At 37.7% G+C, this 14,134-nt stretch overlaps 1 protein-coding gene across 3 annotated transcripts in view; it reads left to right on the top strand.

Moving 5' to 3' along the window:
* Positions 1-7,718, top strand: part of YLPM1 (YLP motif containing 1) — a 39,505-nt gene extending 31,787 nt beyond the window's left edge. For all 3 annotated transcript variants that reach the window (XM_080344742.1, XM_080344741.1, XM_080344743.1), the window contains 4 exons: positions 230-281; positions 5,476-5,606; positions 6,789-6,968; positions 7,340-7,718. In XM_080344742.1, coding sequence (XP_080200868.1) covers positions 230-281; positions 5,476-5,606; positions 6,789-6,935 — 330 coding nt within the window. In that variant the 3' untranslated portion in view covers positions 6,936-6,968; positions 7,340-7,718. The remainder of the gene's footprint in view (positions 1-229; positions 282-5,475; positions 5,607-6,788; positions 6,969-7,339) is intronic.
* The last annotated feature ends 6,416 nt before the right edge of the window (positions 7,719-14,134 follow it).

Genomic DNA, 14,134 nt, shown 5'->3' with positions numbered 1-14,134 from the left:
GGGCAGCGCTCTTGTAGTGATTTGTGAGAGCTACTAAAATCACTGAATGGGAAGTGGATGCAGAAGTTCTGAAGTACCGAGTAATTTGTTTCCTTCATCTGATAACAAGAATTGTGCCTTACAAAAAGAAATATCTTAAGCTCGCATTTTAATGCTGTTTCCAGTTCAAAAGTGATATGCATGTGTGTCTCTCTCTAATCCTCCGAGCTTCTCTCTGTGTATGATTTAGGGTTACATTCCGAAAAGCAAATGGGAGATGGACACTTCTGAGGCAAAGCTAGGTGGGTATTTATTTTTTCCTGTTTCTTATAGTTGGTATCTGATGATGTTTGCAAAACCTGAATTTTCATTTTTACCGTGCCTCCTTACCAAAGACAAAGAAATGTATTGCTGTCACACATGTCTCTGAAACTGCAAAAGCACCTACACGGAAAGGAATTTGTCTTCTGCCAGAGACAAGGGAGTTATGACTTTCTAACCATCACTGGTTTATATACTCACTAATTGTTCTTCCATCTGGTCAAAGAAAGTATTTTGTCCTAAAATTCTAAAAAAACCCCAGTATTTCTATTGTTTATTCATCTCTTCTGTGTTATAAAAAGCAAAGAGTCAACTTACATTGCACTGCATTCTCGTTCATACTGCACACCTTTTTTTCAAGCCTAAATGTCATCAGTAACTTCATACTTTCTTGGAAACATGCCTGCTAGCTAACTGTACTGAAGATGTTTCTCACTCTCCAAAATTGGCATGTGTGCGGACAAAATAGTGGCATGCTTTGAAGCTGGTTCTAAATTATTAAGTTCCAGTGTATCTTTCAACAGCTTAGGTATTAAAACGTAAAAGGTCATTATGCTTTTCAGTTCCAGAAGAGTACTAGAATTCTTCTTAATAGGATACAAAATGGAACTTCCAAGAGCACAAGGGTACCCTTTCTGCTGCACGTTTTGTTCTGTTTGGTGCTGCTGGTTCTCTTAGACATAAGCACTAATATTAGGTTTCTGTCAAAGTCAAAAGCAACTTTCAGGCTGAAATGCATGCACCGTGGCTATGCTGGAAGGGTGTACATATGGAAAGGGCTTTCTAGTAATTATGATCAGTTTCTTGGGTTTGTTTGTTTGTTCTTTTTTTACTGAACAGTAATGGTTCTAAGTGAAGATCTTAACAATGCAATCTGCATAAAATTCCTATTTTCTGTCATGTCTATGAGAAGTAACAAATATCTGAATTGGATGCAGCATGTCTTAACATTATGAGATTTGCTTCTGCACATGTGGAACAGCCCTGCGTATCATTACTTTCCAATAACCAAAATCACAACTGCGCCATAGAAATAGCATTAGAATTCCTGGCTTACATAGACCAGCCTTTTACCTTTTGCTGTTGACTGCTTAGCTGCACCATCTCTTCTGCTGCTGTGCCCTCTTTTAAGTCACTTAAATATTCATGGAATGTATTGATGTTGTGGCACCTGCTGTACCACTGGAAGAACCTTGTACTCAGTGATTCCAGTAGATCAAACACTTAGGCAGCTAAAGACAGAATTAATTCAGGATTGTTCTGAACTTTTGTGATAAGAGTTGATTGTTTTAATATCTTATTTCTTGGGTTTATAATTATTTTTTCCCAATTATTTACGAAGTCATAGTACTGGAAAGTTGGATTCTTGAAGAACGCTCTGATGTGTTGTGTTGTATTCCAAATAACATAGACTTCTTTAAATACTAAGTAGTAGGAACAGATGCATTGTGCTGCATATGGTGAACCTTAAGTCACGTCGTGCATTTTGCAAATATCACAGGAATCTAAAGTGTGTTCTAAAAATATTTAAGTTTTATGTGTGGTTTCTAGCAATGTGGAGACTGTGACTGCAGCAGAAATTTACAGATAGCTTTCAAAATTTGCCTCTGTCGTGATCAAATACTGCTAACAAACAGAAACAACTATGGTGCATTTCTCTCCATATGAAAACTCCATAATGTAAAATGCAGGTTTTTTATACCATCTGCATTCAAATGTAAAATGGGGAGCAAGCAGCAGACTGAATTTTTCGCTAAAATGAGTTATTTGCGAGGCTGTTGCAATAATCCTTTAACAGTCGAACTCCATTAGCAAACTGGATGTTAGCATGCTGCAAGACACAGATGCTGAGGTCTTTATATTAAATCTGTATTCACAATTTTACTTTTATAACTACACTTTATTTTTTATAAATATATAGAAGTATAGACTAAAAGTAAATTCTGACAGAACATACACTTGAAAACAAAAATAAGCCAGGCGTTCCTATGTAATGAATGCTATTTCTTTGAAAAATGTCTCTGCAAGGGCAGACAACATTTAGCTCAATTACGCATTATAAGCACTTGCAGTCTGCGAGTAAGAATTAGTATATTTAATTCACAATAAGACTTCATTGTAGATAACCAATTAAAATTATTTCCTGAAAGGCATCTGAACTGTGGTATGCATTTGTTATCCCAAAGTTGAGTTATTTCCTGGGAGCTGCCTGCCCATTGGGTTCATTGTGTTAGTCCCAGAGGGCACATGTTTGCAGAAGTTATATCAATGCAGAATCCAAAACCAGCACTGTAAGTCTTGCTTTCCTTTTTTGTTTCCTTTCTGGGTAAATGTTGTTACAGGAAAGCCATTGTAATAAGCCTCAGAAAAGTTCTGAAAAATTTGAGTTCTTTAGCTACAACGCTGACTTGTGACAATCACCCGAGAGCTCTTGCTTTAGTTCAGATTTACTTTGGCAGGGATGATGCATTCCTCCCACTATGTGTGTGGTATATCATTTCCTTATGTGTTATGAGTGCACAGCCACATTTTTGTTCTAAGGTGTAATCACTGGTCTGTCTCAGTGCATAGTGCACATGGGTTCTTGTATTTAAATTTACAGAAATTGACTCACATTTTTAAAAATTGACTATATTCTGAGTGTTTAGTGCAATACTCTGTTTCAAAGTGTGACTTACTGGTGAGTTCTACAAACTTTCAGGAAAGGGGGAAATGAGCTCTGGCATAATTACAGATTTGATACTGATGTAAAATATGCTCTGGAATGCAAGTAACATTTTACTTAAAACTTTGTGGGTTTTGTATAAGAAGGGCAAAAAATCAGCTGATTGATTCATTTAGCTTTTGAAGGAGCAAATTAAGTCAGTTTATTTCAGATACTTTATTATTAAAATTTGAAAGGTGAGTTTTTAAGTTCTATGGGTTTTCAGAAGTGCTGTTGCTTCATTGTTTTTAAAATGGAAATGATAAAATGATGTTTGATAGTTTAACACTAAATAGCCATCTGCCATAAATATTCACAAGCACCATTGTTACAAAATGACACCATGTCTCATTTTCAGAAAAGAATACTCTGAAATAATGCTTTGTGGTAGGCTTTTGACATTTCTGTAGTGCGGCTACTGCACAGCTCATGTATGTTGAACCACGATAGTACGCCTGGAAGCGGATCCCTCTGGAACGTCAATCCAACTTCCAACATGGAAAGAGATAACCTTTTAAAATAAATTCTGTGTAACAGTAACAAAAAGGGACAGAGGGGGAACCTTATACTCTGAGTACCTCCCAAACTCCTGTGTTGATGTTTGAGTTACGCATTTCTTGGCGCTGTTTTCAGCTGGTCTGTGTGCAGCAGGGAGTGGGAGACTGAACTCTTCCTTCCACATCAGTAGTGAGAAGAGCTTACATTGTAGCATGTTGCCTTCCAACAGGAAAATGTCTATGTAAATGTACTTGCCAACAGAGAGCTCCTGAATTTTCAGTTCTTCATGTTCCAAAATGCTCCTCAGCTTGTTTGCTTCTCCGGTTCAATGTCATTTTTTTTCTGGAAACCCTTATGCAACAAATTATCTGCTCTGGTCGATCTGAGAGTAACACTGAGAAATAGTGCAAGTACGTTATGTGCTGGAGTAACAGAGAAATATTGCATGAATCAATTTTGTCTTCTAGAAGGAGAGCCATCTTTCTGTGGAGATTGAGCTTCAAATTTGGCAGATCTAACTTAGAGAAAAAGAAGAACCTTAACTGAATTGTGTAACAAGATATCATGTAACAGATACAAATATTCTGCACATTTTTCTTAACTGTTGGCTTTTTTTAAAGGCAGACAGGGATTAAAATGTTTTCTTACGAGAAATTCTGTATCTGTTCCAGGGAAATGGGGCAAAGGTGGAGTCTTTAGCAATTTTCATGTTGTATGAGGGAGAAATTAATTAGTTTACAGCATTTGAATTACACTAGGATGTCTACATTGCCATTGCCTCACATTATCTCCGTTGTTGCTCTTGTCTCTCCCATACTAAGTAAAAAACCTCATCTCTGAACTGAGCTTCTTTAAATACATACCTTTGGACATCCTCTTCTGCTATCCAGACAATACTCTGCTTTGTATTGGGTTTATTTCTGAGGCCTTTGTGGGTGAATTTAATTACATCAGTGACTTCTGAAACAATGTGACTTCCATCGCTGGAAATGGTGTACAGAATATAACTGCCAAGCTTAGTATTCCTTCTACATATACTTAATTGTTGGCTTACAGAATGGTAGCATCCATCAACAAAAGTACTAGGATTTCCTTTGACTTGTAAAGCTGTTTTTTTATTTTCATGCTTTGTTGTTCGTAATCTTACAAAAGATACTGCATCTCCTTTCCAAAAACAGTTTGCCACATAATTTCAAGAAGGTGTTGTTTTTTCACTGAAAATAAGTGTCCAAAGAGGAACAAATTTTAGAACCTAGGGATGGAATTGTTTTTCCACATGCCTTATCAGTTCAATAAGAAAAAGAAGAAAATGATGACTGTTGGACAAACGTACTGCTCGAATATTTGTGACTGACCTCTTACACCATGAAACAAAAGATTCTGAGATCTTCTTTTTCCTGTCCAGGAGGATTTTTTGAGTGTGTTTTCCTTGTGGGGAGAGAAAAAGAAAGAGAGGAATCATGGATTCAAAGGAGCTTTTTGTTTAGCAGAAACAGTTTCTCAAAAACTTGTCTTTGCATTAAATTATATGATCGTCACTTGTTGACTGTTACTGCACGTATGCCATGTTTGACACAGTGTTAAAGCCAAAATTTCGGAAAAATGCTACAGCTTTAGTATTGTGTTCAAATACAGAGCAGGTGGATCTGTGATTCCTAGCTATTGGTGGCTCTATTGTACCTACAAGGACAGACTCCATATAGTACGAGCATCCAGAAGAACAAGCTTTTCTCCCTCATACAAATACCAAGACTGAGTGTTATCGGCACACAGTTAATGTGAAAAATCAATAAAACTTGAAAATGGTGTTGAGTCTTCTCTAGTTTATTTCAACTCATCATTCCACGTGTCAAGACAAGCTGGATGTGCAAGTTCTGCTACTCATTCTTTTGAAATTTTTTCCGCTCTCGTCTTGTTTGTGTGAATAATAGAAAAGTTCTCCTTTAACTCTGAGGCTCTGTGTTTGTTCTCAGACAAGCTGGATGGTTTGCGGACTGGCGCTAAAAGGAAACGTGACTGGGAAGCAATTGCCAGCAGGATGGAAGATTATCTACAGCTTCCAGATGACTATGATACACGTGCTTCTGAACCTGGAAAGAAAAGGGTAATAAATTTTCAAATGACTTACTGCCTGTATGTGACCATTTAACAGCCTCTGTGAAAAAGAGTTTGTATCAAGTCATTCATTGTCTATAAATATGGCAGTTTCACTGACTCACTTCTCATTTTGTTGTTGCATTAGATTCTGTAAGAGAATGTTCTTGAGAGTAGGGTCTTCCAGAGGTAAACAGATCGATTATAACAAAGTGAGGAATTGTAGATAATAAAGTTAACTATGCATGGTATGGCTTTTGAGATTGAGCATGGAATCATGTTCCATTTCTTGCTGAGGAAGATGATTAATGCACGTTGTTTCAGAGCAACCTGTAGAGTCCTTTCCTTATTCTGTATGTTTTGTGGTGAGTGAGTGTGATATACAGTGCAAATTCCAAAACAAGATGATGACTTTATTAAGCTATTCTTTTGTTACATTTTGTAATAAGTAGGCAAAGGAACAATATGCTGTTCTTCTTTTCAAAAAGATTCAGCTGAGGAAAATATCTACGTATATTTTATCTCAATTAAATCTTGTAGACATTACTTTCCTATATACCTTGCATAAAGCTTGGCAGATGGTTTTAAGAAGGTGATTTCAACTACTTTATATGTAGTTCTGTTCTGAACACAGATTGCTACATCTTCAAATGCCATTGTGAAGAACAGGGCAAAAAATCATAGAGGTAATGCATGAAGAAATTATTTAGCATAAAGAAACAGTGGAAAGATTTAAATAGAAATGTATCACAGAAGATAGAGAAGAAAACTGCCCCTAATTCACTCATTCATTGCTGAGTTACCCTTTCTGTAGTTTCTGTCTTTCTGTAGTTTCATAGTTGTCTTCTAGATGTTTCCATTGTGCAATTGAAAGACAGGTTGTGCAGAAAATGAAGACACTAAGTGAATCTTTTATAATTCTTCCTGCAGAAAGCATTGCTTTGAACAGAGAAATAATTGTAGGAATTACACTTCAGCTCTCAGAATTCTAGCATTGAAATGGAAAAGGCTAATCATCTGTACCTTCCTTCTGCGCCACAGAACACCTGTTAAAATAACATAATTTGTGTAGTGTTCATCTTTACCCATCAAAAATGAGTACAAATTAGGATTCTCTTATCTGCAGTGGAAAGCCTAGACGTGTCTCAGGATTTCTTAAGAGATCGTCCTACTGATAGTGTGTTCTCTGTAGGTGCGGTGGGCAGATCTAGAAGAAAAAAAAGATGCAGACAGGAAAAGGGCCATTGGTTTTGTTGTTGGACAAACAGATTGGGAGAAGATAACAGATGAAAGTGGTCATCTTGCTGAGAGAGCCCTCAACCGCACCAAGTATATATGAAAAAGTGGTTAAATGGAATTTTGTGCCTTTAAGGTAAGTATTCAATCACCCTGCACGTTTATAGCCTTGACACTTTTTAGGGTTTTTTAAGAGTTGAGGTTGCACTTCATGTCATTCTTAGCGTTCTCCCAGACAAGATTATTTGACTTGGAGCCTTGCATACTAGGTGTCAGCTGTGCCTGTGTGAATGTGCACCCTCCTGAATAGCATCTAAAAATAAAAGGTGAAAGATTGTCAGCTATCAGTCTCCAAACGTTGTGAACAGGAAGATTATGTTTTGATTTAAAAGTGTAGTTTAGCTGTGTGCCTAGTCCTGTCTAGTTCAATTTTGCTTACTGTATCTTAACTCTGACCCCCTTAATTGCTGTTTTACTTGGTGTAACAAACTTTTCCTTTCTTTACAGGCCATTTGCTCTGAGGAGAAGGAACCGAGGTGTCATGGGCATCTTGCATGGGTCATGTCACTCCCACCTTCACAGTTTTTCTTTTGTTACTTTAGTTTCAGCAACAGTTCCCTCAAATTAAAAAAAAAAAAAAAATAAAATCCCAGTGCTCCTAAGTGAGGGAAACAGTTTACTTTTTAATATTTGGGGGGGTGGGGGGTGGGGAGAGGGCCAGTAGTTTTAGCTGCTGTTTGTGGGATAAAGTGGAAGGATTAGACAGACGTTACCTCCACTGTACTGTCACAGAATGTTTATCACCTTTGCTTTGTGGCTGTTCTCGTTTTATACTGTATGTACCTTGTAGCTTATTGTATTAGGAAGCAGAACAATAAATTTCACTATAAACTCAGTGTTTTTGGTGGACCGTATAGCATGGTTTTTGTTTGATGTTTTAAATGTGGTCTGTGTTCACATGTTGACAGTGCTCAGAACCATCCTTACCTGGAAGAGGTGCTGTGCTCATGCTCTGGAATGTGTCCTGTCTTCTAGGTGTATCACCTGCTCTTCTTCTCATAGATGGCTCTCTCAAGGCCCCAGGTTTTGTTGGCCTTTAAGAGTCACACCATTCTCTTTCTTCCCGGATTTGCTGGATCCTAGTTTCTCAGTTATGTCAAATTTCCATTACTACATGAGTATAAATTCTGTTGGATGGCTCTGAAATACTCAAGGTAGTAATGTACGAAAAACACTTCTGTAATGCTTAATTTGAAAAGAGGTACTATGGAGTTCTCTGGAGGGCAGCCTAGGAAACTCTTTTTGGTCGTACTATGTCTTTTAGTCAATGCTGATCCCCGTCAGGGTATTTCATTCCATTCATACGTCTACTGTGTCAGAGAGAAACATCATTAAAAGAAGCAACAAAGACCAGAAGTGAATACTCTCCTATTATTCTACTAAGAGTGTTTAGCTTGCTAAAAATGATAAATGAATACTAGTCCACACTATTAAACGTGGCACAGATTGTTCACAGGTGCTGGTACATCACCTCTGCACAGCATCAGAGGTTTCCTGATGAAAAATTTCTTTTATTCTCTCAGGTTTTGAAGCAAAAGTTGTCAATGTTGTAACCATGCATGGTGTTTAAATCTGAAAGTAACTGCTGTTTTACTGGTGAATTGAATTTTTTTTCTCTTGATGTTTCTGGGGGAAGAAAATGAAGTCCTAAATTTCCTTTCCTGCTCTTCTGTGTTGCTCTGCTGAGCAATTACATGGCAGTTTGTGTCTAGGTTGGTAAATTGAATAGTTCTGGTGTAGTGGTAGTTTATGGTGTTAAAGGAGAGCCATGGTGCTAATGGATGGTTTTGTTTGCCATTCTAGTATTTTGGTTTATTGGATGTTTCTCAGCCTTGTCTGTGGTGCATGATTGAAAGCTCTTTGACAAACAAGGGGAGTACCTGAACTTGTGTTATGCCTTGAATGTGTTTAATACAAGAAAATCAAGCTCCCTGAATGCAGCGATTTTTCTAAATGGAAAATAATAAATATGCATTTTCTGCATACACGTATTATTATGTAGCATATATACTTTCTTTTTTAAATGTTGCTAAGTACTTTTTGAATTCTGACCGCAAATTGTTGACAAAGGGCAACTACTAGTTAACAAGAAATCATATTGTGTATTGCTGTGGAAATCAGACGAGCTTTGCTTCGGAGAAGTTCCTCTCTCAGGTACGTGTAAAAGGGGTTTCGGTCTATCCTCAGTTGTCCATAACAAGACTGGAATTCTTGTGGCGTGCCATTGTTTTACGTTGATGCTGTTTCTTGGATTTTAAGAACTGATAATTGTTTTATCTGTATTTTTGGTAATACACCTGAACCAGATCTGTTTCTAATATTTTCTTTTCTAGGCTAAATAATTCTGGAGCATGCAAATGGATAGTATGTGACAGAATTGATAATATTATTTTCTGTTTTTAACAATTTTGAAAATTATTTCAGCAGATAACACCCAGAGAAGTCACACTGTTTATGGTGCACATAGAATTAGAGAGAGATGAGCAGAGAATACACGTGGAGTTGTACATTACTCTGATGAGAACAGAGAGAAAAATGTATCAATCATCAAGTTCAGGACAAAACTTCCATTATAAAAACAGGCTGTTGCAGACTGATCACAACAGGCTGAAGGGCATGGGTTATTTTGTTGTTCTTGTTTTCCTGGTTCCCTGAAGTTCAGAGCTTTTCCATTTCTGTAGTACAGAAATATCATTCCATAATCTTTGCTGTTTGTTTCAGTTGAATGTTCAGCAGGTCAGTCTTCATCTGCTTGATGAGAAGTGGCTCTCAAAGAAAATAGCTTATGCCAGAGCTACAACCTGTAACAGGTGCTACATACTCTGATCCTTCAGTGAATGAAGAAATTGAGCAAAAAGGAAAAATTCGTCATTGCTGCTGACAGAACTGGGAATAGCTAGGTAGCCCCATGCTTGGCTCGTAGTCAGAGGTTGGTGATTAGTGCTTTTGTCTAGAAAATCCATCACTACAGAATCCAGTGAGTTTTGATCCTGATTTGGTTTTTACTCATCATCTGCTCACTAATATTGGCAATATAATTTTTCATAGTGCTAAACAGAAAGAATACCCACTTTTATTTCTGGCTAAATAGGAAAATAAGCATCCAGCACTCTCGGATAATGATCCGTCTCTGACCGTGCATGCAATTGTGTTCACCCTATGTTGGATTGTTCCTGTGCAATGCATCACATTTAAAAATACAACTCTGACAAAATCATCAGTTGCTGCAGAATGAAGCTGATACCTCTTGAGTAAAGTTGACTGTTAAAACAGTATTTTCTGTGAGTTACAGTTTCTTATGACACTTGTTTTTGTCAAGACCATCTCCTGTTTTAAGAATATTGAAATGACTGGTCTCACGGTAGAAGTACATGTGCTTTCTGCAAGGGAATGTGCAACCCAAGACATGCTGCTGCTATGTGAATAGAGCTTAGTTGTCGTCTTCAGTTGCCTTGTGGTTTACTGTAGGATGGCTCATTAAGCATGATGGTCTGGCCACGGTATGAAAGAGTGAAGATACAGCATAGAATATTATATCAGTTCTGAAAATGTCATGATTTACTTGTTCTTAAATGATCACATCAACATAGATAAACAACTTACCTTGCGTGATCAGTTTCGTCTTTAGAATGCAAGAATTGGTGTTGGTGCAAGTCAGTGTTTCACTTTTCACCCGTCAGGTTGGGTTTCAGTCATCCTTGCAAACACACTGTCCGTTAATTGTTTCTTGCCTGTCTGTTGGTAAACAAAATACATAGCTGTTACTGTCTGTTTGTAAGGCCTTGTTTTATCTGTTTTCTGAAGCCTTTTAATCTCTGAGCAACCATTTGGGTATTGTGGAGAATCCTGAGTAGGATTTCAGTAATAGCTTTCATGAAAGGATTGAGTTGGAAAAGCAGAGTTGCATACTACACTGAAATAAATATATTAACCTATCCCCAAAAAAACGGCATCTAATCCAGTTGAATGGTTAAAAATTATGAAGAATCATGATTTGCAAGTCACATTAGAAAGTATGCTTCCTGCAGAAGAATAGTCTGTCATTAGTATGCTTTTAAATGAGAGAGAAGAGTATGACCTGGACAGCCAAAATCAGTTTTTCCTAAGTTGAGATTTTGACATCATTGGAGCATTTCAAGAGTCCTTTTCAAAGGAATGAAGTATTTCAGCCTGTGCGGGACAGCTTGTTGCCACCTAAACAAATGTATTGTTACCAGAAGAAAAAGTATTCTTTGTTCATTTATTTAATGCAGCTGTCATGGTGATTTGTTCCATGCCCTACGGACACAATTTCCCTTAGCAGATTGTGCCATTTAATTATTAATACTGCTGCCGTGAAATTTTGGAAACCCACACAATATTGGACAGACCTCGGGACTTGAAGAAAATATGGTTGATCTGGGTTGGAGGCAAATTGTGCTTTTTGTGATGAAGTTCCCGTCCCTGCCAGCACGCAGCTGGCTTCACTGAGCTGAAACCCGGGAACTCTCGGAGTGCTGGAACTCAGTGTGCGTGGCCTGCAAAGGGGAAGTGGTACTGAGAGTTCTCATTGCCCGTGGAACGTGCACATGATCTGCATCCTCAGGAAGCCAAATGCTGACGAGTACATTGCACCTTTTTGTTATGCCTGTCTTCGTTACTTGATAATTCTCAGACTACTACTGGGAAATGAGGTCTCAGTACTGAACTTGAGGTCCATGGACGATTTGGGATCAAACTGTGCCAGGACAACTTGCATACTATGAGATAATGTTTTTGAGAAGCAGAGGTGGCCATCTCAGTTGAGGTCTGCGCAGCTGCAGTATGAACTATAAGTGGGTAAAAAGAAATTCAAATTCTTAAAATGTGGTGGTATAAGACTGATGATACTTTCTTTTCTTATTGTGGTAGAAATTAGGAGAGAGCTGGGATTTCCTAGAATTTAAATATGAATGGCACAATTCTCTGTTGTGACTCTCTAGTGCAATCATCTTTATTCTCTCATAAAACTTGAATCGAAGTTGTTGCTCTTCTACTCATCCATTCCTACAGGTGTGAGTCAGAATCCTTCAACCAACTAAAGGAACACAGAATAACTCTTCTAATTTCTGCTCAAGATCAATCACTTTCTTCATGGTGGGACTGTTTAGTTTCTTCCTTACCAGTGGAGTGTTCCAGCAATTGTGGTGTCTCTTTCTACCACTTCTAAATTTGTACAGTACTGAATCTACAGCCTGGAGCCTTAAATCCTCCTCACACATGTAGGCTGGAGAATTGGTAATGACAATACTTAATTCAGGTGGATTATCACTTTCTAGCTGATTGATTCTGTTTGGAAGCAGAATGTCCTCTTTTATTCGTGGTTTTGCTTAAAGCAGGTAAGCACAAGTACTGTTACTGAACAAAAAGTGCAGCAAGTTCCTGAAAGTGGAGAAACAAAAAGTGTTTTGAAGACGCATATGTTTTCCATTCTGTGTTAGGTTTCTAGTCAGGAGGCTCTGTTCTCTTCAAATTGTAGGATTTAAGATTTGAATGTGCAGAACATTAAAGCTGCCTGGGTGAAAATGGCAGGGTTTCATTTTTTTTCTAACATTTTTCTGTCTGGTTGAACTCTCGGATGGAATCTCTTCGGGAGGGGAGGCCTTTCCCCAGGCCTTGCGCTCTGGACTCTGTCATTCAAATATTTCTCCATACTGATCCCCTTGCATATATGTACAGAGACGAAGTTTGCTTCCGTAACTGGTCAAGACACACATGTATGAATGGACGTTCAGCTCTACACAAGAAACTTCTGATGCTTTTTTTTTTTTAGGGTGGCATCTGAACTATCTGCTGTGATCACTATATTCATACACAGGGGAGCTCACAGGTCAAAAGTATAGTTGAGCAAGCTGATTTAGAAAGCAGATTGTCTTCAAAAAGCTTGTTAAGGGTGATTTGAAAGTACATTTTAATACTCTTTAAAAGCACAAGCCATTAACAGATTACATATAAAGTGAAATATTGCTACTCCCCAAAAGAGAGGCATCTTTCAAAACCTAAGGTTTCCTCTGTTAAAATATTTTAGGATGTTACTTTTCTTCTCTGGGGATTAGCATAGAAAGGGAATGGAGCTGCAGTTCTTCCCTGCTTCAGTGTAAATGGCCTTAAACCACAAAAAAATTAAGTATTTGTTTTGACAGGTGGGTAATACAGACCGTTCCTTTAATTTGGCACTACACTGTATGTGGATGACAAAGGTATCGTAAGCAGCATTTTAAAGATACCTTTTTATTACGTTTTGGTAAGTGTGATGCAGATAGTAATAAAAGTCTTGTTTGACCACTGTTGCAGCAGGTACAAGCCTTTGTACATGTAGCTCCTGTTTTTTGAGAACACTAAATTCCTGTTTGAAGCACAGAAAACACAGCTTTACTGACGAACACCTACACTCTTTCAAGTTACTGATCTGTGGATGCTCAGAACTCTTGTGGAAGCAATGAGTCTGTACTGCTATGCTTTGAGGTGCTTGATTTTCCTTTTTTTTTAACTGAAATGGCCAAATTATTTTCTTTGAAGAAGATGTGGACAGATTAACTTGTCTGGTAGCAGATCTTATTGTACTCTGCAATTAAGAGTCATGCAAAAATCAAGATTTTTCAGGTAATGACAACCAAATGGCACTAAAGCTTTGGTTTCACATTAGGATTAAATTGGAAAAAAGGAAAAGCTTGACATTGTTTCCATTATAATTAAATTTTTGTGGTTTCATATTGCCCAATACAGTTCTAAACTGTTAACTTCTGCTTCATGAAAGAAAAGGTCACTACTTTTCTATGGAAAACATTTCAGTGGATTAACATTGCACTGTTTTGTGGAGTATTACTTACAGTCTGCAGACAAGATTTTGCGCTCCATTGAGCCTACGTGCTTCATAAATATGGAACAAGATCTTCTGCCTTAAGGAGAGGCATGAAAATTAAATGGTCTTTTTATATCCTGCTAAAAAGCTTGACAACGCTGACATCTAATGGAAAATGGGATTTAACTTGCTAGTAGCTGCTTTTGGATTGTAGAGTCTTGAAATACATTGTAGCAGGAAATAATTCTTCTGAAGTCTTCCAAGGTTTTGCTTTTTTCCTCTTGAAATGAAGAAAAATAAGGATAAATATCCAAACTGAAGCACTAAAGATACTCCTGATAGAAGAACCTGCTCATGGCACTCTGGCAAACAAATCTCAGAACTGCAGCTTGATCAGGGACGCCACCAAGATCTCACAAACA

The sequence above is a fragment of the Nesoenas mayeri genome (genome assembly GCF_963082525.1).
Source record: "Nesoenas mayeri genome assembly, chromosome: 5".
Lineage (NCBI taxonomy): Eukaryota > Metazoa > Chordata > Aves > Columbiformes > Columbidae > Nesoenas > Nesoenas mayeri.
Note: the sequence above shows the minus strand (reverse complement) of the source record. Positions and strands in the feature narration are given on the sequence as shown.